At 36.4% G+C, this 27,200-nt stretch overlaps 1 protein-coding gene across 1 annotated transcript in view; it reads left to right on the plus strand.

Moving 5' to 3' along the window:
* The window catches only part of il17rd (interleukin 17 receptor D), a 53,323-nt gene that overhangs the window by 15,665 nt on the left and 10,458 nt on the right, over positions 1-27,200 (plus strand). Inside the window, exons 2-7 of the mRNA XM_056236288.1 lie at positions 15,636-15,699; positions 17,146-17,271; positions 22,805-22,923; positions 23,234-23,354; positions 23,590-23,634; positions 23,764-23,915. Coding sequence (XP_056092263.1) covers positions 15,636-15,699; positions 17,146-17,271; positions 22,805-22,923; positions 23,234-23,354; positions 23,590-23,634; positions 23,764-23,915 — 627 coding nt within the window. The remainder of the gene's footprint in view (positions 1-15,635; positions 15,700-17,145; positions 17,272-22,804; positions 22,924-23,233; positions 23,355-23,589; positions 23,635-23,763; positions 23,916-27,200) is intronic.

Genomic DNA, 27,200 nt, shown 5'->3' on the forward strand with positions numbered 1-27,200 from the left:
CCTAGACACCATTTACAACACAAATTAATAAATAATAATGAATACATATATTGTTTTTTTTCTCTGGTTTTGAAAACTCTTCGTGGACGACTTAAAATGCTTCCGAGATGGACTTGTCGACCGCGATCGACGTGTTGGTGACTCCTGTAATGTTACTGTTTTACGGTCAATAGTACTAATCAGCTGATTGCCAAAGCCATAACACAGCGAGGGAGAAGAACTAAGTTACATGAAACAATCCAACTACATATTTTACACCACTGACAAGGGAAAAGTCACTACTCACGGTGTCTATGGCTAGCTTCTAGCTTTCTGAGGCTTCTCTTTCAAGGTAGTGAGGAAACACGCTGTGTGTTCGCTGTCGGCTACTGTAGAAACATGACGTCACAATATGTCGACCTTCGTAGAAGGGGGTGCCCGCGGTTATGTAGATATAAATGCCTCATTCTAAGGTAATAAAAACATTACGGTTCATTGAGTAAGGTCTTTATACACCACTGAACACATAGTTCTGGATCTTATATTGCATTTCTGTCAATAGATCCTCAGAAATATTACACATTGCACCTTTAAATGCTGCCGTTTTCACAGTCCACACTATAATGCGAAAACGCCGTTTTCAAATTTATCCACTTTGGAGAGCGTTTGGGCCCAAATCCATTACATTTTTAAAACAGTAGTATCCTATACTAAACCTAAACTACGGTAATCTTGACAAACTATATATCATTTGAAAGCTTACAATCTCTAGTTTCCATATTTGGTGATTTTCAAAATAAATTACAAAGGAGCCGTAATTTATCAATTTGCAACAAGAATATTTTCATACTCCTAAGGCGTGATTAGACCTTTATTTTGAAATAGTGATGAACATGAAAAATCATGAAAGAAGGGTAGAAACCTCAGTTTGTTTTCATGCCAAGAGTTCAAAAGATAGCATCCATTCAATTATTTTAGAAAAAAAGGTCTGAATTTTTTTTCAAATATAAAGAAAAAAATTATATGATGTGGCAGGAAGCTAAAACGCACATGCGTGTTCTTTTTATGTTTCTTAGAGGTTGAATTCATATCAAAATCTGCCAAACTTCTCCTATTACTTCTGAATAGGATGTCTACTTCATAAATTGTATGAAAATTGTGGAAATAATGGTTCATATCACTCAAAACACATTTGGAAATGGAGGCGCCCTTATATGGGCAGTAATGGAGTCTGGTTGTGCCCAAGTGGAAGCGTTCGGTACTGCGCCCAAACAAAATCTCACTTGAAAGCTCATTTTTTGAGATATCAACCTAAAATTTGAAACACAACTTGTTCAGATTTTTGGCTTTGATTTTTTTGCAGTTTTAGAGTCGCCCAGGTTTTGAAAATATATATTTTATATAAAATATGAATAATTAATTTTTTTACATTGTACATTTTCATAAACTCAAACTTCTATAACTTTCTTAATTTCTTAATTTATTTCACTTCTACAAAAATCTGCCAAATGTCTTCTTTAAAACGAGACCAATCTTACGTCTATATTCCAAAGCATTCTTGAATTACAACCATTTAAGTTCGAAATGTGCATTTTCATGTATATTCAAAAAAAGGGGGGTGGCACTTAAAGGGTTAATAAAAACGCCGTCTCAGTGAACGGAAGGCCAAAACGGAGAGAAAAAGAAAACGTATTAGTGTGGACAAGGCCTCATTTACTTCTAGTGCAGGATGTTTGTAGCCGTCGTTGCGTTGCAGACGTGCTCTGAGAGGACCATAATTACACAGATGAAGAAAGCTGATACCTGCTCATTAATGCCACATGATCACCTGCAGCTTCAGGAGCGGCGGCCGGAAACACGCCACACATGCATGAAACTCAATCTGGATCTATGTGTGTTTTTGATGTCAAGAAGACAAAAACATATAGTTTGTATGCAAGTTAGCAATGCAAGATTATCCGTCATGTTACACTATCACTTTACCACAGTAAAGTTTAAACACAGACTCCTCAAGACAAACAAAAGTCTTTGCTGAGACACAAATCCATTAGAAAGTTGCACATAAAGGTGATTAATAATAACAACAGGACCTGATAGCAAACACAATGTTGATTGTCCAAGAAAATGACTTTTTTTTTTTTTTTTTGGGAATATGAAATTGGAGACACAAGTTAAGGAAATGAGAAGTGTGTGTTCGAGCTCTGCTGAGCTAGGCTGTGCTGTGGTCACATTTGTCAACTCCAATGTAAAAATAATAATAATAATACATTTTATTTATAGTGCACTTTACATTTCAACAAAATCTCAAAGTGCTACAGTAGCAGGGGGTTAAAAACAGTTCCAAAAATATCACAAAATCAATAAATTGCAATAAAACACCACTAAGATAAAAGGTGCTTGTTTCCTTTGCTTGGACATTTGGGGAAGAATTTATCGGATTTCGCTGATTTTGTCACGGAAAAGATGTGAATTTGTTGTAAATTGAGTTTTTATTAATAATGACATTTTAAAGAAATGTACAACAATTAAATGTATCAAATATATTAGCAGTTCATATATTTAAAAATGTTATTTTTATAAAAAAATCATTATAATAATAGAATTTAGAACTTTTGTCTCTTTCAAGACTTGAGTTGGATTAGTTGCATTGTTCGTAGATGGCAAACTTAAATGTCAGTTTGCTATAAGAGTAGAGCTGCATGATTAATCGTTAAAAGATCGCGATCTCGATTCAAACACCCACGTAATCTTATTCCTAAATAACAACGATTCGCCTGTTTCTATTAAACCTTAAAATCAGATCTGTGTTTGCGCTGCTGATGATCCAGAGAGAGCCGGTGTCACAGCTTCTCAAACTGTCTTTTTAACAGTATCGTTATTTCTGTTACCTAAATTAAAATGATCTCATAAGTACTTGGATAAAGTTTAGCTATAGTTTGGATATAAACACTGATATCTACGGTAGAAATCAAAATGGAGCAAAGTTAACCACCTTTTGAAAGTAACTTGCCGTTTCAAAAAAAACAAAAAACGACTGTATCATTACATCGTTACACCAGTAGGAGGCGACAAGAGACTGTTAAACACATGTATTTGTCATTGAATCATTCACTTAAGAAATTTGTTCAAAAACGATGATTCATTCAGTAATGAAACAAGTGAAGAATTTACGAGTCAATGAATCATTCATTCAAACCGATTTAAAAAATAATTACATTTTTTTAAATAAACCGCAGTAATTAACATTTTGTCAGAACCTCTAGTAAATGACATGGTATTTTGTTAAAGTTGTCTGTTCAAAGTCATGAGAGAATCGTGATCTCCATGTGATTTCTCAATTTATCCAGAATCATGAACCATGCATTTGGTTTTTGGTTAATATTGCATAAATCTTTCACAGTAAGACCAGTAGCATGTATTAAAGCAAATTGGGCGTATTTAGTCAAATAAAGTCAATTTTGACTTTCTGTTCCCCGTCACAACATTGCAAATCAAGCCAGCGCGGATCTTGCTTTGCTCGGTCTTTTATATTCCAAGTAGGCTAATTTGTTGGACAAACAGTGAGAAGTGGTCTGTTTGTTTTCACAGCGCTGAGAAACAAGCCCCCCGAGAGCAGCTCTGCGTTCTCAGATCAGCGAGATCTGAAGCTCAATATCATAAGTGCATGTAAGACAAACACAGTGATGGAGAGCGGCTGCTGCAGACTCTGACCCCTTTTAACTCTACGGCGTCCGACAGCGCTTATCACAAGCCTTCCTTTAGCCCACGAGGTCTCGGCCATGCAATATAATGTTTATGCATGCAAAATAAATGTGCAAAAATAAGTTTTACTGGGACTGAACGATTAATCAGAACAAAATCGAAATTGCCCAATAGTGTAGCGCAATTTCATTTACACGCCCAACTTTGCAAACGCTGTGAGGTTACGTCGCTTGAGCATTTGATAACAACTCGTACACGTGCATTTTACCCCATTTTTACTGAGGAAAAGTTTGCAAACCTGTTGCCGACAAAGTATAAGCTTTAACCCTGCAGTTTTCCACTTTACATAACACCATTTTCAACTAAAAACGTAAAACTAAATGCGTTTTGGCCGTTCATTTACATGACGGCGGCGTTTTTGTCGGCCTGAAAATGTTTTTAAAAATGATAGAAATAAATTTGTGAAATCGGAATTTGTGAAAACAGTGACATCATGCATGTTACATATTCAGTCTATAGGTGTGTAGTGTTGTTAACTGGGAAAAAAGGAAAAATTACACAATTCCTTAATCTTCTTTTTTTTTTTTGACAAAATTTTATATAGCCTACATAAATGTACATTTTCAGGTCAGAAACCACTTTTCTATGTTTTGCTTACTGAAGTACAACATTACTTTGGGACTATCTCTGACTCGTGTACCAAGAAGGCTTTAAAAACAACTGAAATATGTGTAAGTCTTTTAATCTTTTCCTTTGATATGTAATATTTTCTGATTAGTTACAGTATATACCCCTGTCTTGTGTCTTTTTTTTCGTCTATTGTTCTCTTCGTACACTACCGTTCAAAAGTTTGGGGTCAGTGAGAATTTTATTTTTATTTTTTGGAGGAAAGAAATCAATACTTTTATTTATCAAGGACAGTAAAGACATTTATAATGTTACAAAAGATTCTATTTCAAACAAATGCTGTTCTTTTGAACTTCCTATTCATCAAAGAATCCTAAAAAAAAAAAAAAAAAAAACTGTACAACTGACAGACCAACAACTGTTTCAACATTGATAATAATAATAAATGTTTCTTGAGCATCAAATCCTCATATTATACTGATTTGTGAAGGATCATTTGACACTGAAGACACTGACACTGGTGATGCTGAAAATTCAGCTTTGATCACAGGAATAAATTACACTTTACTATATATTCACACAGAAAACAGCTGATTTACACTGGAATAATATTTAATACTATAACTGATTTTTGTTGTATTTTTAATCAAATAAGCGCAGCCATGGTTAGCAGAAGAGAATTCTTTTAAAAGTATTTAAAATCGTACCGACCCCAAACTTCTGAACAGTAGTGTATATATTGTGACTGTTTTCTTCTTTGAAAATGTTTCAAAAAAAGAAAAAGAACAAAAATGTGTAGTGTTTCTTTACAAAGTGACATCGCCAACTACTGGCCTGGCTTGAATAATATCGCATTTTTAGTTGTTTTCACAGATGTGTGAACAGGGATTGCTGAACGTTGTCGTCCCAAATCATGCAGCAAGCTTTACTCTCAGGTTACACTGAAGCGCTGTTTTCCTGTGATATTTATTCATGAAGTTTATTCATCTGGGATCCATACGAGGCAGATCGTGTCTTGTAAATAGGTACCAGTCTATTCTGATAAACGGGGGGAATTTGTAAAGCAAGCACACAGATGCAGGTCACGCGTAATCCTAACAAATGCCACTGGGAAATTCAGTAAGTTCTCAGGATAGGGAGATTAGTCCCCCCCCCCCCCCCCCCCCCCCCCCCTTTACTGGTCCAAGGCCAAAGAATAGCAGCAGTGTCCCTCTGATTGATCATCGCTGGTCAGATATCCCAGCATGCACTATCTACCCTTCAGCTAATAGGAACTGATAGCATGCATGTTCAGTTTCCATGCAAGGGGCAAAACCCCAGAGGGCTGCATTTCCTCGAGTCGGGTGGGAGAAGACTCAAGCAGTGAAGGATCAAACACATTGCTGCCCTTTGAAAAAAGTGTGGTCTGCTGGCTTGTTTGCTGTTGTCTCCATATGGGTTACAGCTAATTGGGTTCTTAAGAAGAACCATCTACACTTGTAACATAGCTGGCAGTGTTCTCATTAAATCAGCTTCATGTGTGAGGTTAGATGCCAAACCAGGTACTTTTTAGTTTTTAGGCAAGGAACACTCTGCTTTGATTATGTGTGTGGGGATTGCATTAGATTGTAAGAAAAGTTAACATTTCAGAATGGGACATTGTGCTAACTAGCTGACAATTTATCAATTAATATAAAAGAAATTGGTTTAGAAACGATTTTCACAGTAACACTTTTTAACATAATGCAGTAACTAACACATATCTTAGCATTTATTAACCTTAGTGTTAGTCAATAAAAACAAATTTGTTCATGTTAGTTCATTCAGAGTGCATTAACTTAATGTTAACAGATGCTTTTTATTTTAAAAATGTATTGGTAAAAAACAAGATTAGATGCTGTAGAAGTATTGTTCATTATGTAACTAATGTTAACAAGACTGAAATAGTAAAACACTCCAATAATATTAGTTTTTTATTTACTTCAACTTTATGCCTTTTTACTTTATATCTTTCATAAATAATTATAATCCAAGTTAAAAGGCATTATAATATTAGCAGATTCCTTGTCACATCTGAAATTGGTTTTGTCATGTGTTTTAATGTATTATACTTTCTAAAGATGTAACATGATAAGTGAGTATTAAAACTGTGGTTATGATTATTCACGAGACCATACAGTGCATTATAAGCTCCATAACAATCAATCATCAATCAATCAATTTTATTTATATATATAGCACACTTAAAACGACCAAAGTTGACCAAGGTGCTTCACAGTTTAAATACAACAACAGGACACTACTCACACAATAAAGTACAACAATAAAACATTTATAATATAGGCTACAGTATACGATATATAGTGATATTAAAATTAAAATTACCAGGAAAATAACAAACTTAACTCGAAGGAAATGCCAAAGAAAAGAGATGTGTTTTTAACAATGATTTAAAACATTCGAGAGTTGGGCAGGATCTGATTAACAAGGCATAATTAATGCGTTAAAATATATGTTTATAATGCATTATATATAAAGGCTTTAAGTAAAGTGTTATCATAATGTTTTTACAGTGTAGGATTTAACTAACTTGCTCTGGTGTCGTGACGAGAAGTCAGTCTTTTGTGAAAACATAAAAGGTAATGAATGCATAAAAGACGAAGCCCAGCTCCCATGCTCGTTTCGGATGATATAATTACTGTTATTATTCATATGGAAGGTGGAACACCTGGTTAGATCATCCTTTGGTGTTTAACAGGAAACACGTTATCCTTCACCTGCCGTCACTCTGTCCAGACACGCTCGCGTCCCTGATCCCGCACAATAGCTAAAGCTCATCTCCATAATGGCTTCTTCTATCGCCCCTGCCAGGTGTGTGTGTGTGTGTGTGACCAGAGGACGGTTCAAACTGATCTTCATTCTTCTTGTTCAGCTAACTCTTACTATGACACATTTGATATGCATCATGATGTATTAATCCTGTTCAAACATTTACGTTTTTAGTAAGTAATGGATTCAGCAAGGAAGGATGCATTAAAGCAAGCGCCGGAAGTGACCTCTCGCGCGTGTACGTCACTCAGGGTATATGCAGGAATCTTGAAGTTAATTTTAATACCTTTTCAAGACTTTTTCAAGATCTTCTCAATATTTTTTAATACCTCACCGCCACTTCAAGCTGTAACCATTTACATCAGTGATACTTTTAACTTAACAGTTTTAGTTTGTGATAAAGACTATAGACCACTCTGATAAAAAAAAAAAAAATCAAATAGGCTGGGATAGTAAATCAAAGTAAAGTTTATTAAAAAACAAAACTTTGCTCCACCCTCAACAACAATCATGCTGACATGTGCCTCAGTTCTTCATTTTTTTTAATAAAAATGACTAAATTCACACACTTTTACGATGTTTTTGAGACTCAAACTGTTGGACAGCTAATTCAGAAAAAATACTTTCAAAATGTAAGACTTTATAAAGCCGTGATAAGACTTTTTAAGGGTCTTAATTTTCCCAAAATTGATTTATCACCTTTTAATACTTTTCAAGACCCCGCGGATACCCTGTCACTCATTGTTTACACAGAACAGATTGTAGGTAAGACGGCTGATTAAAATGGTACTAATTTGCGCTTATCCGGGATGTTTAAACCGTCGTAAAAGAAAACAATTTCGTATGCTTGCGCGAACTCATCCGGGAGGTGATATTTTTTTTCACAGGATGGTAGGGGAGGACTCATGAATATTCATTAGGGAACTCATCCCTGATTGGTCTTAACCCCAGTGACTGGTAGGTTTAGGGGCGGGGTTAGGGGGTAGGTCATCAGACCAATCAGGGATGAGTTCCCTAATGAATATTCATGAGTCTTCCCCTACCATCCTGTGAAAAAAAATATCGCATCCGGGAGTGGTGAGTTTTCACTTCCGGCGCTTGCGCAGACCGAAGCGCCGGCGCCCTCAGATCACTTGGACGTGACTGTGTTTACAAGAGGTAAAAACAATATAAATACTGTTCGTTTTCTCACACAAACCGCTCGTTTCGTGTCTTAGGCCATCAATGTGTACTTACATTTACGAGTCATTAAATCATGTTTAATTTGGACTTCTCTGTGCATGCTCTTTGAGGTGGTGACCATAGACCTGCATTATATGACTGACAGACAAGAACGGTTTGACCTAAAAATATCAAAATTGAAACTACTGCTGAAACAAAGACACCTACATCTTGGATGCCCTTGAGGTAAGCTAAAACATACCAAAAATTAATTTCAAAGTGAACTATCCCTTTAAATCAAATCAAAATGAAATGAATCAAAAGTGTCAGTAAAGACATTTATGATGCAGTTCTTTAGAACCTTCTATTCAACAAAGAATACTGGAAAATAAAAAAATGTATCACAGTTTCCACAAAAATATGAAGCAGCACAAATGTTTGATTAACATTGATAATAATCAGAAATGTTTCTTGAGCAGCAAATCATCATATTAGAGTGATTTCTGAAGGATCATGTGACACTGAAGACTGGAGTAATGATGCTGAAAATTACATTTTGACGTATATTCACATAGAAAACAGTAATAATATTTCACTTTTTACTTACCCCAAACTTTTGAACAGTAGTATGTATTCATGTACCATGGTATATCATGATAATACTGACTAAAAACATGTTACTGACGGGATGTTAGATGGTTTTTGGTACTTTATTTTGTTAGTGTTGGCCTACAAAATCACCTTTCAAATGGTGAACAGTAATAGTACCATGGTATTACTACAGTACATGATTAGAAAAACATTGCATTATGGTACATGTCCAGATAACCATAGTAACACATGCAAAATCATGCTTCAAGTTTTACCATGCATTTTTTTGTAATTGTAGATTGGTCTTGACTTGAGTCATTGTGTGTTCTCTTAATGTCCACGGTGCGTTTAATGACCCCGGTCATTAAACAAAAGGCACACAGTCTTCCCTCTTTTACAATCACTTAATAAGGCCTAATAAAGCGCGGGGACCCTTGTTTGACCGGGGTCTGACCTCCTTGTTTTACCTCACGGGCAACATTTCTGCTCATTTGCCACATGGGATGCAGCAAGTTTACGGGCCCCATCGCAGCACCCCCGGCCCAAACTGTCCATTTGAAGTTTTAGGATGCCAAATGACTGCTGGGGCTATTAGCAACGACGAGGGCCGAGACGTCAGAGCGACTGCTGAAGGTCTTCAAGCCCCGGCTCCTCTCAGCGGGACCGACGGCCCACAGGTACACGGGGAGGGTTTGCTGCTTGTTGAGGAAGGTCGTAAAAGGGTGTCGGGGAGAGTGTGACAGACTTGTTAGGAGGAATGTGTCACATCATAGACCCCTTCCTTCATCACAAACACTCATTCGCACATAGAGAGAGAGCTAGACCTGGAAGATGTGCAATTAAACTCAAGGAAAGGCAATTTTGCATGACATTAAATACTTGATTTTCCACGTTCCACACTCCTTACAAAGTATACTCTTTGGCCGTGAGCGTGGAAAGATGCGTTCGCGCCACTGATCTATATAGAATGACTGGATAGCTCATGACGTCATAAACAGTGAAGCCACCGCGCCGCCATATTGTGATTCCCTAGTGAGCTCACGCGTTCTATTGAATCAATAGGAAATTGTATGATTTGACTGAGAAAACATTGCATAACGAGACACCGTCTTTAAATCTAAAGTCTTTTTGAACAGTCTTACAACGCAAACATCCTAAGCATTTAAATGGGTATTTGTTTAAAGTCGGAAATGATTCCTGCTTACTAAAAATTAAGTATATGTGAATTGTGAACTTAAAATTTAGCTCTTTCTGATTGTGTTTTAGAGATAGATCTGTAGTCTGTTCAAGTATTTGATTAGTTAGCAAGAACATGTCCAGGAAAAGCATTATACAAATTGTCTGGGTTAATGTACACCTGTTTTACCTCTTATTTACCCCTTATTTACACCGCACACGTCTGCGGCGCGTTTACAGCTGCGACACGGCTACCGGAGCTGATCGCGCCCACAAATCGGCAAATCACTGGAAATGCTCCCGGTGTGAGTTGACACCGCGTGAATGTAGGAATAAAACATTGTCGGAGCCATAATGCGCCGCAGATGTGTGCAGTGTAAATAAGGGGTTTACACATAGGCCTACTCCGTTTGCAGTGCATATTTTTACCATACCCATGTCAACAGGTTGGAGCTTTCACTGTTTTCCCGTCCTGTGCGGTGCGTGCAGAGATCGTTTGTGCTGCAGGCGCTGAATTAAAGTGACAGCGCATGGTTCGTGGTCAAACTGAACACGGATTGACATGAAAATATTATATATGCATTTAATTAAATTTATAAGAAGTAATGCATTGAATAATACGTTTATTGGGTTTAAACTTGAATACGTCTGTGAAAGAATGCACAGTAGGCTATAATTTTTTTTTAAACAACACGGAAATAGCGACAATTGTGCATATAAATTACTATGTATGGGCTTAAAGTACAACCTGTGAGCAGTTTTTCAAGATCCTTTTGTGATCTTCGTTTTACACTTGTTGATGCGCAGCGGGTCATCTTAAAAGTGCCGTCGGACCTACCGATCTCTGTATAACGGCCGTTGGAGCCCTCTGCTGGTAGGGAATCGTAAGATGGCCGCTCGAACACTTCCGGTGGCTTCACTGCCTGGTGGCAGTTTAGAACGTCATGAGCTATCCAGTCATTATATAGATCAGTGGTTCGCGCACACACACCTTCTAGTGGAATTTTGTTTTCAAGGGCTCAAATCACTTTTGCTGTTGTTAGTGATGTAAATTTTGTCCGAAACCAATAATTCTTTATATTTGAAAGCCGATAACCAATAAAATGGCCGATAAATCTAAATCCGAATTTTTAAATAATTTTTGAAAGCCTGTTTACAAAAAAAAAAAAGTCTCACCACTAAAAGCCACGTCCCAAACACACAATTATAATGATGTTCTGATTATAATGTTATGTAGCCGATATGACTGTATTGCACTGAACTGTATTTTCCTTTTTGATGTGATTCCAATCATATTTCAAGCAATTCAAAACCATCATGTTGAACAGTGCGCATCTGAAGTGCCTCAGCTGAAAGAAATAATACATTATTTATCAGCTTTAATATATTTTGGCCAAATTTTTTTATTTGGCTGATAACGATAACATATATAATCAAAATAGATATCGATATGGTGGCCTACTGTTGTACATGCACCATCTGCGTGGACACAAAAATGGGGATGTCCACGGACCCTCCCGATGATGAAAATTATGTCATGTTGACAGTGCGCGGATCAAAGTATAATTTAGGCTTTAGATTGGTCTTTTAAAGTAAGTCTTTGGGATTTTCCCCACTCATTTCATTATCTGACGGGCAAAAATTGTAAGTCTGACCATTTTTCTGTAACAGAGTGGATCATGGTATGCATGAACTAATAAAATGTATACCTTAAATGCATTGTAATATGCTTTGGTGAACAAATGCATAACAATGGAGGTTTTAATGCATGTCTTGGGTCACATGCGAAAGTTTAAATGGTTTGTTCAAACCACCATCACCCTAATATGAACATTAGTTATGCATGCATTGACTTTTTTATTTAGATGATTGTTGCAATGGTATTTTTTAGGATTCTTAAATCTTGGCTCTGAGAGGTGTGAGTCAGTGGTCAGAATGGCTCCTCTGATTATCTGCAGGTGTGTAACAGTCCCGGCAGCAGATGTGTGTGTGTCTGCCGTGACCCTCGGGACCCTGCTGGGCCCTCGGTGCTAAAACAACCCCAGGACAGCATGGCAGGAGCCATTAGTGCGGCTCTAAAGCTGCTGGCTTTCTCACTTTATTCTGGTGCTAAATGAGGAATCAGCCAGTCTCCCCCTTCTTCTGCAGGCAGTAAAGGCTTTCTTTACCTCAAATCTCTGGCTTTAAAAGCGAGGCCAAGGGCTATGAGCCAAATTAGTTTGTGCTTTCATTCCCCTCAGTTCATTAAGTGCAGCATTAAACCTTCAGGAAAGTTTTCCCAGTGTTGTTTTTCCACTAATGCTCCTGGACATCATGATCAGGAACTACACTGAAAAAAACAATAAGTCAAATTTACTTAATTTTTTCAAGGCAAATTTTTGCACTAATATTTTTTGAGTAAATTTCACACATAGAATTAAGTAAACTCTACTTAACTAAGTTAAGTGAAAGTAACTAAAGAAATTAAGTAATTTTTACTAAGCTAATAAAAGGTTGAGTAATATCTATTTGGTTGAATTTTTCTTTGTAATACATTTCACTCAATACAACATTGATTTAGATTTCACTTTTTAAGTATATGATTTACTTAGACACGTCTAAGACTAAGTAATCAATTTGATAGATATAGTGTGTCACCATATCTACATTTCAGAAGTTGTATGTGTGAACGCTGAGACCTCAATACTTGGTACACAATAAACAATGACGGTAACATTTGATGGATCGTTTTTGTATTTGAATGTGTCATTTTAAGTCGAAAATGAACTCCAAATGTCACAAAATGGCAAGTTACTAATCCTAACAACAAAAGCAATGATAAAATAGTGTAAATACAGCTGGAAAACAGTGATAAATCAACCTCATTAATTATTCAAGGCCCAGTGCATGATGGGAACACCAGTATCAGAAAAGTTGAGTAATTTTACTTAATTTTATAATGTTGATATTTACGCTTTCATTTCTACACGATTGAATTGAGTACTACTATAGAATTTACCTATTTTTTTTATTCTTGCCTGAACTAACTTTTTTCATGTAAATTACATTGTTTTTTTCTGTAGTATTTACTTCACCACAAAATCATTTTTATCAGTGTAGGCTTTTTATAGGAAAATGTGAAGGAAAATGCTAATACTCAGTGTTAGGGTTTTTTTGTTTAAATCACTAACACTAAATATAATCCATAGAAAACTAGGAAAAGTTATGCTCTATATATTCTGTGTCTATTATTTATCCACTATTGTATTTTTTATTATTATTTTTAAATTAGCTTTATATTTATAATTTGTTTAATTTAATTTTTAGTAATTTTGGTATGTGCTTTTGTCATTTTTATTATTTTTATTACTATTTAGGTGTATTTTTTTTATTTAGTTTTAGTTTTGTATTGATTTTCAGTTAGTAATTTTAGTGCTTCAACTTAAACTAACCAAAATTAGTCGAGTTTTTGGCAACTAAATTAAGTAAGTTTAAGATATTTATATTTTAATTGATTAATATAATACTAATAAATAGTATTATTATTATTTTTATATATTTATAAGTTTTCCTTTTATTTTAAGTATTTTTTTTAGTCATTTTAATTAATTATTTGTAATATTACTCTTTAGGGTTCATTTATTTTTATTTGAGCTTTTATTTTATTTTTTAGTTCAGTTTAAGTTTTTATGTCCAGTTTGTAATTTTAGTCCTTCAACTTCAAATTTTCTTCAGTAAGTTTGATTTTTTATTTATTTTTTCATCTTTATTTCAAGTAACACGCATGTAGTTGTAGTTTTTACTCTAATAACCTTGGTCTGTTAGTCTGGAGTTGTACATCTGGTCCAGGTATGGTGTGAGCGAGACTCCCGGGGTCAAGAGGTCACGCCCTCATCAGTGTACATCCTGTGGAAATGGGCCAGAGGATGTCATTAAGACAGATTAGTCAAAGTCTTGAGCATATGTGGAGTAGTTTACTCACACCGTTTTAGTAGCAGCTCACGGTTTGCGTTAATTGTGAATTATGTTGTTTGCTGCATTATTTTTAGTCCATAAATCTGCTCACTTACCATTTCAAACTGCAATTTGTAAGCAGTTTCCCACATATAATTCATGCAAAGCAGCCAGTCTACAGTTTCCCATGATGCATATCTGCATAGTTTATTCTAATGTAAGCAAAATATCATTGACATTTACTGGATTGGCAGCAGAGAAGTAGTTTTGAAATAGTTTTTACATGCACACGCTGAAGTCTTCTGTCATGTTTGTCTTTGGTTATGTGATTGTTTCCAGTAGAGCGTTTAGGAAAACTATGGATGATTTATGTGTTTAGAGAAAGAAATTGATTGTACGGGGAGTAGAGATGCTCCAACTCGGGATAAAAACAGATCCGCATTGAAAATTGCATTCCCAGAGTGAACCAAACAGGTGCATGGTGTGTCAATCCAATTTATGATCCAACTTTTCACGTTTATTTGTTTTGTTTTGACAGTGCTTTCTTTTTACAGGGTAAAAATAAGTAGAAAATCATTGGCCAGCATTATTATTTTTCCATAAAGGTAATCTTAAAAATGTTTGATCTAAATTTCATAATTAATTATAAAGGAACGGCAAGTAACACAATGGATTAAATCAGAAATTTTGAAGTAGAAAGACTGAAATAGTACAAAAATCTTTGTTTTAGTTACAACTTTGAAAATCATTTTTTTACTGTTTCATGGAAAATGTCAAAAAAAAAAAAAGCAATGGTATCAAAGTTGTATTTTGGGATCCTGTATTGCATCCAAATATAAACTATGCAAAGTACAAATTTTGTGCCCCATTTAATCTTCATAGTCAAAATGAAGTATGGAGATTCTTGTTGAAGGTCTTAATGTTAAAATGTTAACATTAGGCAATAATTATCATGTGATGATTAAACGGTAAAGAACAACAGTATTTTAAAGTATGCATGTTAACTCTGGGTGGGAGTGAATGTCTCTCGTCCCGTCATGTCAAACAACTTTATCCCAGATAACACCAGGAATATGATCAGATCTGTGAAGATACACACACGAGCGCCGTGGCCTCGAGAACAAGGCCTCTTTAGTGTCGCGAACACCCGTCGCTTTATTTGATAATCCATATTTTATGTATCTTCCTTTCTGTTTTTCCACATCCGCCCTGATCTGGCACGCTGATTACAGAGCTCTCGAGTCTGTCTGGTTCTGTCACGCAAGCGTATTTGTTTTGACTTCTTTCCTATACACCTTTAAGCGCTGCTCTCGAGTCAGCCGTAACCCCTCATTATCTCACCTGAGTTCGTCGTGTGAGTTTAAACGGCTGATTCTGGGTCGGCCGATGCCGTGCTGTGTGTATAAAGGGTTATATTTGTCTTTTGGCAGCGAGCGAGCGCTGTGTTGTTGAGCGCCAGGACTCTGATAATTGTGGGATTGTGTGTTGCGGCTGTCACCACATGAAGTGCTGCTGGTTTTGAAGGCTCGAGCGCACATTCCTGTTACACAAGTTACTGTTTGTCTCTCAGACATCTCTAATGCTGCCATTACAGTGAACTTCAGATGTTGCATTCATGGTTGTGTAATAAAACATTTTCTTTTTCCTGTTCTCTCTAGGGAACGCAGTCGTCCAGCGCCGATGAGAGCGGTCGCAAACTCGCAGTCACGTTTCGAAACGACAGTAAGACCTCTCTTTAACTGCACTGTTAATGTATGGATCTAGTGAAAACATTTTTAACCCAAAACAACAGATTTAAAAAAAGATTTGGCACCTTAAAAACACTGGGACATTAATATTAAATTCTCATTACTGTCATGCACCTGGACATTTTCTTTTTCATTAAATCACAAATCAAACTCTTGCATAGATTATAAAATAAGAAAAAAAATTAGATGCATAAAATTAGTTTTATTTAAATCTGCATAAATTACAAAAAAGCAGTGTGCATACTACATTAATGCATTAATACTTTGCAATTAAAAATATTTATAATATTAATAATTTTGCATTATGATAATGACAGTTTTTTGGGAAAATACTTTTTATTTTTTTAATACAAAAATGTTTTATTTAAATCGGTGTACATTTAAATAAACAAAAAACATATCGATGCAATTAAATAATATCTAATTATTTATTTTGCATTATGATAATAAGAATAATTTAAGAATATTATAATTATTTTTATTTAAATCAGTGCAAATTAAAATAAATATAATAAACCAAAAAAGGATGCATTATGATAATGAGAATTGGGTTGGAATTGTGCTTAATTGTCATTAAAATATTGTCACAATTTAAAAAAAGTACTAAATATAAGCATAAGCTTGTGTAATATTTTGCGATGTTCCAATACTTCCTCTCAAAACTCTGTTTATTTGAGCAACGTTGACTCAACCAATGGGGTGAGTTTGGAACGGGACTATCTGTTGGCCAACCAATAGAAGATGTTTAGGCAACCTGTCTGAAAACAGTCATTATTTGAAAACAGTTCCAGTTGCTGATGCTAGTGCCATAAAAATGACACTCTTTGCCTTTCAAGCAAAATATAGTAATATTATATAAAATATAATGTGATTTTTGTGGGAAAATATGACATGTTCTGTGTGAGATTAACTTTAATTGATTCTCTTTGCTTGGCTTGATGTAGTATTTATTCTCTTGTTAATGCCTGACGTTGTTTCAGTCAAGCTTCCTGAGCTCTTGTCCGCCCCTTAAGCGATGAAAAGTCAAGTTTCTCATAGCTAATCCTGATTTTTCCTCCGCATTCAATCCCCATTATGTGTGACTACGAACGGGAACGGGCCTCGGCTCAAAGCCATTCTCATTAGCATCACAATAAGGCTTGCGTAAAAAAGAGCGACGGGGTGTGAGGGACACAAGCGACTGCTCCTCTTCTTTTACCTGCTTATCTGTAGTCGCCGAGGAGAAAGAAAGTAGTGAAAGAAAGAAATAAGGAAGGAAGGAAGGGGGTGGGGAAATAGTGTCTTCTCGCATGGCTGCATATTTTCTCTCAGAGCTTGCCAAAGAATCTCACCGATGTTCTCACAGGGAAACACTGTCTGTCTTTCTATTTAACTCTCTCTCTCTCTCTCTCTGTGTTCCTGCTCTTTTTATCCCAATTAGATTGCTCTCTCAACTGGAATCTGCTGGGGAAACACGCCATCCATGAAGTGAACAACATCACCTACAGTCACTTGTCATGTGACAGCCAGGCGGCTGTGGTGGTCCACTGGATGGCCAGTCCTCTCGGTAGGTTTCTTCTCAGGAGGGTTGGAGAAACTACTTTGAAATGCCCGACATGTCAACTTGTGTCCCAATGGACTGAGTTTGGGGCGAGACGACCTGTTAGTAGATAAAGAACGGGCCATTTTTGCAAAAGTAGTTAACAACATTAGGCATAGCTGTGTTTATCTGATGCGAAACAATCACAACGAGGTTCTCGTTTAGGGTGATGCAAGACGTCAGACAAATTTACATAAAATGCAACCTTTTTTTATATCAGTTGCATTTGGTGTAAATGATAATGTGTATATGCACACAGACATATGCACACACTTATATATAAATGCACACATAGTATGTAGTGTGTGTGTATATACTGTGTGTGTATATATATATATATCTTGATTATAATTTACACTAAATGTAACTATACGCCAAAATATATGTATGTGTGCATGTGAGTATATATTTTTTATTTTATTGCAAATAGTTGCATTTAGTACAGTATAAGTGCTGACAAACATAAACATATATTTATATATAAATATGGATAAATGTGTGTGTGTATACAGTATATACACAACATACATCTTAAGTGTGTATTAATACAGTGAACAAAACATGTGAAGAAATCATGATCTGTACAGTATATATACAGATTAAATATATATTCTGTATATATATACACTACCGTTCAAAAGTTTGGGGTCGGTACGATTTTAAATACTTTTAAAAGAATTCTCTTCTGCTAACCATGGCTGCGCTTATTTGATTAAAAATACAACAAAAATCAGTTATAGTATTAAATATTATTCCAGTGTAAATCAGCTGTTTTCTGTGTGAATATATAGTAAAGTGTAATTTATTCCTGTGATCAAAGCTGAATTTTCAGCATCACCAGTGTCAGTGTCTTCAGTGTCAAATGATCCTTCACAAATCAGTATAATATGAGGATTTGATGCTCAAGAAACATTTATTATTATTATCAATGTTGAAACAGTTGTTGGTCTGTCAGTTGTACAGTTTTTTTTTTTTTTTTTTTTTAGGATTCTTTGATGAATAGGAAGTTCGAAAGACTTTTGTAACATTATAAATGTCTTTACTGTCACTTTCTATCAAATTAATTATTCCTTGATAAATAAAAGTATTGATTTCTTTCCTCCAAAAATTTCTTTCTTTCTTCCTTTTGTTTGATTTGATTAATCCAGATGAATCAATTGGACTGCAAAAATATATGCCTTTATTATCACACATATATTTATATATACTCTATATTTATGTCTGCAATATAAAAAACAAGCATCTTTGTCACGAAAAACAGCTTGTTAATAGAAATGCTGAGATACTGTCAACCTGCTGAAAAATAAAGTTAGTTATGTTGCTGCTGTTAGTCAGTTACTCCCCTCCACTAAAATCAATAACCAGTAGATGGAAAAGTTTGTGTCCCTAAACAGTCCTAAAAAAGAGATTTCAGACTGCGTGTCTGCGCTTTCCATTAGCGTGCACGAACCCATAACAAAGCGCATTTTAAAGTGCATGTGTTTTGCATGGGTGGTTGCACATGAGGGTGATTTATCTCAGTCTATCTCCAGCCTGGAGAGAATGGAAGAGGAGCTCGAAGAAAGAAAGGCTCTTCAAAGAGAGTTCCTGCTCGTCCTGATCAAAGCCGCAGGTTCCCTCCTCCCGGGCCGCATTATTCTCCGGCCCTGACAGTCCCACGGATCCGTCTAAGAGACGGGAATAGATCGGCTCATAGCAGCAGTGCTGTGATTTTTGTCGTTGGAGGAATGTGTGTGTGTGTGTGTGTGGTTGAGAGAAAGACGGGGATGTCCCTTGCTTCCGTCTGCCAGGGCGCTATTGAACTTGGTAATGCGAGCTTTCGCCTGACAAGCGGGACAATGTGGCCTGTTGTTTGCTCGAGGTTAATCCTTTTGACTGGGGCAGGACTTGACACAGCTCAGGTGTATATTAAAGAAACTCAAAGAAGAAAGCATTGGGTGTGGGGCCTTTTCCTAATGCACTACGCTTAAAGGGATAGTTCACCTCCCAAAAAATGAAAATTCATCATTAGATGCGTTTACACTGTCAGAGCAAAAGCGGGGGTGTGCCAGGGCCACTTCCGGGGCTTGATCGGGCCTTTTCGGGGGTTCTTTCGGGGCAATCAAATATTGATGCTAGAGTCTTTTAAGTCTGTCATGTTCATTTTGCGATCTTGCTAGTTTTCAGTCACCTAGCTTCCCAATGCTGGTGAAATGGTGAGGTTTTGTGACGTTTATTCCAGAGAGGCATGTTTTAGGATAGCGCTCCGGGGCTAATGGCCCGACAGTGAAAACGTAGCTTGATTTTGGACTTTCGGCTCCAGGTCCGAGGCTATTGGCCCCGCCCGGCACGCTGTTAAGGCCTGTTCACACCGGGATGAATTTCGCGCGCGATATTCGCCGACGTTTTACGCCTCGTGACTAAACAAAGGGCGCCAATGTGAGTGTGCACACCGACGCAAAAAACGCCACGCGTAAATGCGCCATTTTTTAAAAACCGCCTCGGGTTCGTTTTTTTAGTTTGATGCGCCGCGTCAAAAACTATCCGACCAATGAGATTGGCGCTTTTGCTCACGTGTCTGGAGCTTCTGAAGTTACAGTAAAACACAACTTGGGGGCGCTCAAACACAAAACGGTCTTGCCGAGCACACATACGTAACGGCGAAGAAGATATACGCCCAGTAGCGTCTACACTGCCGGGAAGAAATAAGACGAGGAAGATGCTAGGCAAGATGAATGTAGAGCTGCTGCTGGTCTCGTTGCTGTCGGAACATAAAGAACTATATGACAAACGCAACAGCGACTACAAAAATCTTGATAAAAGAGAACTGTTATGGAGTGGTGTTGCAGAGCAAATGGGCGCCATCTAATGTCAGGGAATGAATTTGCATGTTCACTCGGCTCATCGTCAGCGAGAATCGCTTGAGTGTGAACACAAAAAACGCGTTGAAACGCTGGCGAATAACTCGCGCCGATATTCGTCCCGGTGTGTACGGCCCTTAAGCCCTGGCTCACACTGGCCCGATAGTGGAAAAGCAGCTATTCACTCACCCTAGTGTTGTCCCAAAGAATATCTCAGAGATGTTTTTTTTTTTTCATGCAATGAATGCATATTTTGTCCAGATACACCGAAAACACAAAATGCCAAAATGTATGTAATTTTTCACCGTCTGTCTTCTGCTTTGCTGTACCTCTCAAATCTCATTTGCACTACAGCATATTCAGAGTTATCGTATGCCATTCTTCCTCACTGAAAATCTTTCTCTTCGCCATAGTTCTCAAATCTCAAACATGCATGAGTTATGAGAAACAATGGCGTTTGCTTTTTCACTGACGACAGACTTGGAATGATTGAAATGAGATTTGAGAGCTGCAGCTGAGGGGAATAATGACTTAATTTTCAGTCATTTTCCCACACAAAATTGTCATTTGGCTTCAGAAGATTGGGACTATAGCAAACAAATCAAATTTACAGTACATTTATGATGTTTTTATGTCATTTTTGGAGTTCCCATTCACTGTCATTGAATGAGCTAAGCATCAGAATTTCTCCTTTTTATTTTTTTAAGCCATATGGGTTTTAGTAAGACATTTAGGGCGAATAAATGATGACAGAATTTTTATTTTTGGGTTATTATTTTATTTGTATTTTTATTCCATATTTGATCATGCAGGTACGTCGCACGACCCTTAATTAACATTGGAGAACCGTGAACATGCAAATGTGTTGAAATCACAGTTAATATTTAGGTCAAAAAGTTTCCCTGATTTCGTTTTCATACATAAAATATTTGTCATTGTTTAAATATGTTTCCTCATGAAATGTTGAAATTAATATTAACCTAGATTAATAAATGCCGGAAAAAGCATTTTTCATTATTAGTTCATAATGCCTAATGCATTAACTAATGTTAACGAATTAAACCGTGTTGTGAATTGTTACCTTGCCACTATTAATATTAAAGGAACCCGTTGAGGGAATGAAAAAGGAAAAGGAGGAAAAGGAGAGCGCACAACCAGTTCCGCAGCTTTTTTTCCACCTTCAGTCATGTTTTTGAAGGTTGTGTGATGGGACGGCTCTCTCTTGATGCTATCTGTAGGCTGGCGGAGGTGTGGAGTTACACTCCGGCACAAAGACTGATTTCTCTCAGGCTGGTAATCGAAACCACACGGAATGTGTGCGGGAGCCTTTTCTTCTGCCCTCTTCCCTCTGCAACTGATAAGACAGAAATCTAATTAAAAGCAAGGCATGCTGGCACACTTTGAAGGGCACGGGAACGCTCCGCTGGCACGCATGCTCCCGTCCTCTCGCTGTGCTAAATGCCTCCTCTCTTTCTTCAGGGGTGCTTATAAAAATAAATAAAAAAACAGGGAAGAAAAATTATGCATGCCTTTTCCAGTCCTGGAAGTTTATGGTGGGACTTGAGCAAGTTCGAATTTGCTCCTCGGATTAATGCTGAGTAGACAGCCGTCTATGGTGTTAAAAAAAGGCAAAATTTGATGCAAAGGGATATGTTTTGAAATAGTCATTTGTGATGTCACAACCGTGAGCTCATTATCATATGACTGCCCACATTTACATATTCAACGTTTCACCCTTGTGATGAACAACATGAATTGCACCAGTTAGCTGAGAATCTTAAAGGTACAGTAGCAAAAACAGACAGTTTTACAGGCTGAACTCGAAAAATTAGAATATCGTGCAACAGTTCATGTATTTCAGTAATTCAAATTAAATGGTGAAACTAATATATTTAATATATATATAACAGGTGAAACTCGAAAAATTTGAATATCGTGCAAAAGTTCATTTATTTCAGTAATTCAAATTAAAAGGTCAAACTAATATATTTAATATATATAACTATATGCATGATTATACTTTTCAGAGGGCCGACAGTTCTGTATTTAAAATCCTTTTTTTGAATTGATTTCATGTAATATTCTAATGAGATTTTGAATTTGGGGTTTTCATAAGCTGTAAGCCATAATTATCAAAATTATAACTTTTGCACGATATTAATTTTTTTTCGAGTTTCACCTGTATGTCTATAAAAAAAAAAAACGGAAAATGGCCCAAAAAGTTACATTTAAATTTTTGCAGCAATAAACCTTGACTAACATTAGAAATCAATTCCAAGAAAAAAATAATATGTAAAAATGTCCCTTTTTAAAGGTTTTTATAAACTTGAATTGCACCATTTACCTGAGAATCTTAAAGGTACAGTAGAAAAAAGCCAATATACAGATAAGAAAGGGTGGGAAATGGCTATAAAAAGCTACATTTCAGGGAATAAACCTTGACTAACATTAAAAATCAACAAAAAAATCCCGTTTAATGCTTTTTAGGATTAAATCTGTATTATAAACTTTCTCGTGACAATGCAAGTGAATTCCTTAATAATTTATGCATTTTCAAAACTAAACCAGTCAGTTGCACAGGTATCCTGCAGCCATCTGGATTTATGTGCTTTTCTATTGTTTAAACCCCTGTATTTCATACAACCTGTTTGATCTGCTAGGTATTGAACACGTGAAAGGATTCAGAGTGTATCTGGAGGACAAGAATCCTGAGGGAAAACAGTGCCAGCACATGATCCTAAAGGATCCCCGGCAGCTTAACTTCTCTTACAAAACCATTGTAAGTATATGTGGTTGTGTTCAATGAAACAGAATATATAGTGTCCTTGTTACAATGTAATTATACATTTAAGTACTGAGTAATATTAAGCAACTACATGTACTTACTATAGGGTTAGGGTAGGATTAGGGTTTGGTTGAGGGTTAGTTCCATGTAATTATGCATAATTTACTGTTATTACTATGGTAAGTACATGTAACATATGTAACAAGGACACTGTAAAATGAAGTGTTACCGAATAATTTACTGGAAAATTAAATGTTATGCTCATGTTCATCTGTTTGGCACCATTTTACATTTTTCCCAACAGAGGATGAGCTCACAGCCCTTCGCCGGTCTGGCTTTCGAGGCCGACTACATGGTCAGGATCGTGCCGTTTCCCACGTTCCTGAACGACAGCTTCTTTCCACCGTCTTTTCTGCGCACTAACAGTGAGTGTTAGGCCTGAAACATACCATGCATACTGACCTTATTCTGTCCCACTTTTGAAACAAATTTTAAATTGATCAAATTAAATAATTCTGGTGCACAAAATAACATTTACTTATTTTTTACTATAAGTTATAGTGTCATATTATTACTTAAAATGACTTAACTGGTATGGAAAAGTTTAGTAAATTCAAAACATGAAGTAATTTCTCTTCCTGGTTCCTTGCGTTCTCACAGCTTGTGAAGTGCTTCTTGGCCCGGATAACCTCGTCTGCAAACCATGTGAGTTCTTTAAAGAGAGAGAGAGAAAAAAAGATATCAAATCCAGTTCATCTGTTTCTGTTAACCAAGCTGTGAAACGGCCTGAGATCTTAAATAAAGCCGAAACTCTTCTTTCTCTTTCCCTGGCAGTTTGGAAGCCCAAGATGCTGAATGTTTCTCAACTGGGATCTAATTTGCATGTTGTGTTTGACCACGCCCCTTCCACATTCGGCTTCTCCATCTACTACCTGTATTACAAGCTCAGGCAGGAGGGGCCCTTCAGACTCAAGCGCTGCAAACCTGTGAGCATTTTTTCACTTTGCATTTTTCTCTAATAGTTGCATTGGAGAATTCTGGCACAAATTCATAAGCATTTGCCTTCAGGTCGTTTTTTTTTAGATGCAAATGTTGTTGAAGGAATAGTTCACCCTAAAATGCTCACTCTCATGTCGTTCAGACCAGTTTATGACGGGAGATAAGCAGTTACATCTGTTAGGCTTGCTTTAAAACGGGACTTTACAGCTTTCACGATGCTGTATCACACTTTTAAATCTCACATTTTCACTGGAAAATGTAATCAATCTTACTAAAAATAATATGCAAATATGTTTTGAAATAGCCATAATTTTATTTTCACAACCATGTGGTCATTATCAAATGACCGCCCACATTTACATATTGAACGCTTCTGATGAGGAACAACATTAATTGCACCAGTTAACTGAGAATCTTAAAGGTACAGTAGCAAAAAAAAAAAGCCAAGCCAGTTTATTCAGATCAGAAAAGGTGGAAAATGGACATAAAAACTACATTTACATTTTTAGGGCAATAAACATTGACTAAAATACTAAATCAAATCCCTGATTTGTCACTTTTAATGCCTTTTAGGATTTGATCTATTTTGTAAACTTGAATTGCACCAGTTAACTGACAGTCCTAAAGGTACAGTAGCAAAAACAGCCAGTTTATTCAGATCTGAAAGGGTGGAAAATGGCCATAAAAAGCTTTTTACATTATTGTGGCAATTAACCTTGACGAACATTATAGATAAAATCCAATATGCAGCAATTTGTTCCTTTTAATGCTTTTAAATATAAACTTGAATTGACCAGTTAACTGAGAATCTTAAAGGTACAGTAGCAAAAAATAAAAAAAAGCCTGTTTATTCGGATCAGAAAGAATGGAAAATGTCCATAAAAAGTTGTGTGTTGTTATTTTTCAGTAAAGAGGCGTGTTTCCTAATGGTTTTCATGCTATCATCATCGGATAACTGTAATTGTTTGCATACTCTGTTAGCGCTGAAGCTTTGCACACACACACACACACACACACACACATGGAGTTCCTCTGGCTGGAAGTGAGATGTTCAGGGTTAACGCTCCCAGCAGCGTGTAATGTTCTTCCCAGACTGCTGGAATAATATATAGTCTTCTCTGTTGAATCGTCCTGCAGACTTGAACCTCACAGAGCCGCTCTGAACGCTAGACGTACGTGTTCTGCTGCTTTGGTTGGGATTAAAACGGAAATGCTTTCACAGCAGCACTTCGTCGCATAGAAACTGTGCTGGGAGTTAGAAGACGCTATCTGTCTTTCCTTTTGGCTAAAGACGGGTGTTTTATGGGTTCAGGAATAACTCTCTTAAAGGGAAAGTTCAGCCAAAAATGGCTCACTCTCATGTCATTTCAAACGCATTTGACTTTCTTTTGTGAAACTCAACAGTATGTTCATGCTGCTCTTTTCCATACAGAGAAATTGAATCGAATGGGGAATGATGCTGTTAGACTCCAGAAAAAAACTTAAAGAATATCTGAATTTAAAACAGTGATAATAATAATAATATAATAAATAAATAATATCTAATAAGTACTACTACTTCTACTCCTACTAATAGATTAGAATAATGATAATTAATACAATTATGAATATGATTTACAGTTTTTCTCGATTGCTTAAACACATTTCTTGAAACTATGCCTCGTATTCTCAAAACAGTAAACACAAATCCATAACGTCTCACCCAATTCCCCAAACATCCTATTTTCAGGTCAAAATGAAGCTCTACATTCAAAACCATTCACTCTTGCTGAAAAACCAAACTTTGCCCTCAGACAGGACACACACCTTAAAAAATACACACACTACAACATAGTCTTACACACTGGTGCTATAAATTCAAAACAACATTTCTTAAACTGGTAAGTCATATTGCTTGTGGTCCCACTCTTACGTAAGATGTGTGTGAGCATCATATGACCGTAAAAGAGCACACACAAACCTTATTCAAATATGGTTCAAAGTATTGGAATGGTAAAGAGTGTTGGTACATGCCTCCACTCACAATATGATGAACAAGTCTAAGAATGTTCCACGTATGGGTGAAATACCATCATTGGCCTAGAAAGATAACATTCTGGGAGTCAAGACTATAAAGGAGAAAGGATGCCCTCCCTTCACTGTCACACACACTCTGTGTGACTGTACGACTGCTGGCCTTTTCTTGCAAGAACATAAACCTCATCAAAGACAATTGGAAATGTTTGTCTCTTATTCAGTGATAGAAATGTGTTTGCCACCACACCTCCCTGAAGGTTCTGATGATGGAGGAGACGGTGAAGCGGCTCAAGTTTGGCTGTACTCGTTGCCCAGCCTCCCTCAGTCATACCATGGAGAAGGACATGGCCAACTAAAGTGGCTTGAATTTCATCCGAGACTGCTTGTCTTCTTGCCCTTGCCCTTCCTCCTCCTCCTCCTCCTCTTCCTCCGCCTCTTCCTCATCCTCATCCTCATCCTCTTCCTCTCCCTCTCCCTCCTCCTCCTGCTCCTCCTCTTCCTCTTCCTCCTCCTCCTGCTCTTCCTCCTCTCCCTCCTCGACCTGCTTAATTTCTCTGTGGATCCATTGTTCCAAAACTCATTAAACTGATTTTTATCTTTTATAAAATATTGTATAACCTTTTATCTATCTATTGAAGGATCTGACTGATGTGTGTTCAATTTTGACTCTTAGTGTTTTCACCTGGGTAATTGTGTGCTAACTGAGCTGAAGCTGTGCTGACTTGAGTGAACAATATTGAATGCTAGTGCTTTCTAAATGACCACGTGGTGTAGGCAATGAGAAATGAAGGGATTTGTGTGTTTGGGATTGAGTTTTGCTGTGACAGTTCAACAAATCTGACTAATGTGTCAAAACAGGGGAATAGTGTTCATAGTTCAGTGAAATGGGTGTGCTTTTTGATAAATGGCATTATGGTTTTGAAATTTTAGTTCAAAAGCCTGGTTATAATGTTTAAGCAATTGAGAAAAACTGTAATAAGAAGCAATAAATGTCACTACTAATATTAATGATAATAATAATAATTATTATTATATCTATTATTATTATTAGTAATAGGGGTCGTTGTAGTAGTATTTATTATTATTCATTATTATTTTTTAATGATTTAGTATTTTATTACCGTATTAATAATAACAATAATTGTTATTATTATATATATTATTAGTAGTAGTAATAGGGGTCGTTGTAGTAGTATTTATTATTATTCATTATTATTTTTTAACGATTTAGTATTTTATTACCGTATTAATAATAA

The sequence above is a fragment of the Rhinichthys klamathensis genome, unplaced genomic scaffold (assembly GCF_029890125.1).
Source record: "Rhinichthys klamathensis goyatoka isolate OS25496 unplaced genomic scaffold, OSU_Roscu_1.1 h1tg000444l_1, whole genome shotgun sequence".
NCBI lineage: Eukaryota > Metazoa > Chordata > Actinopteri > Cypriniformes > Leuciscidae > Rhinichthys > Rhinichthys klamathensis.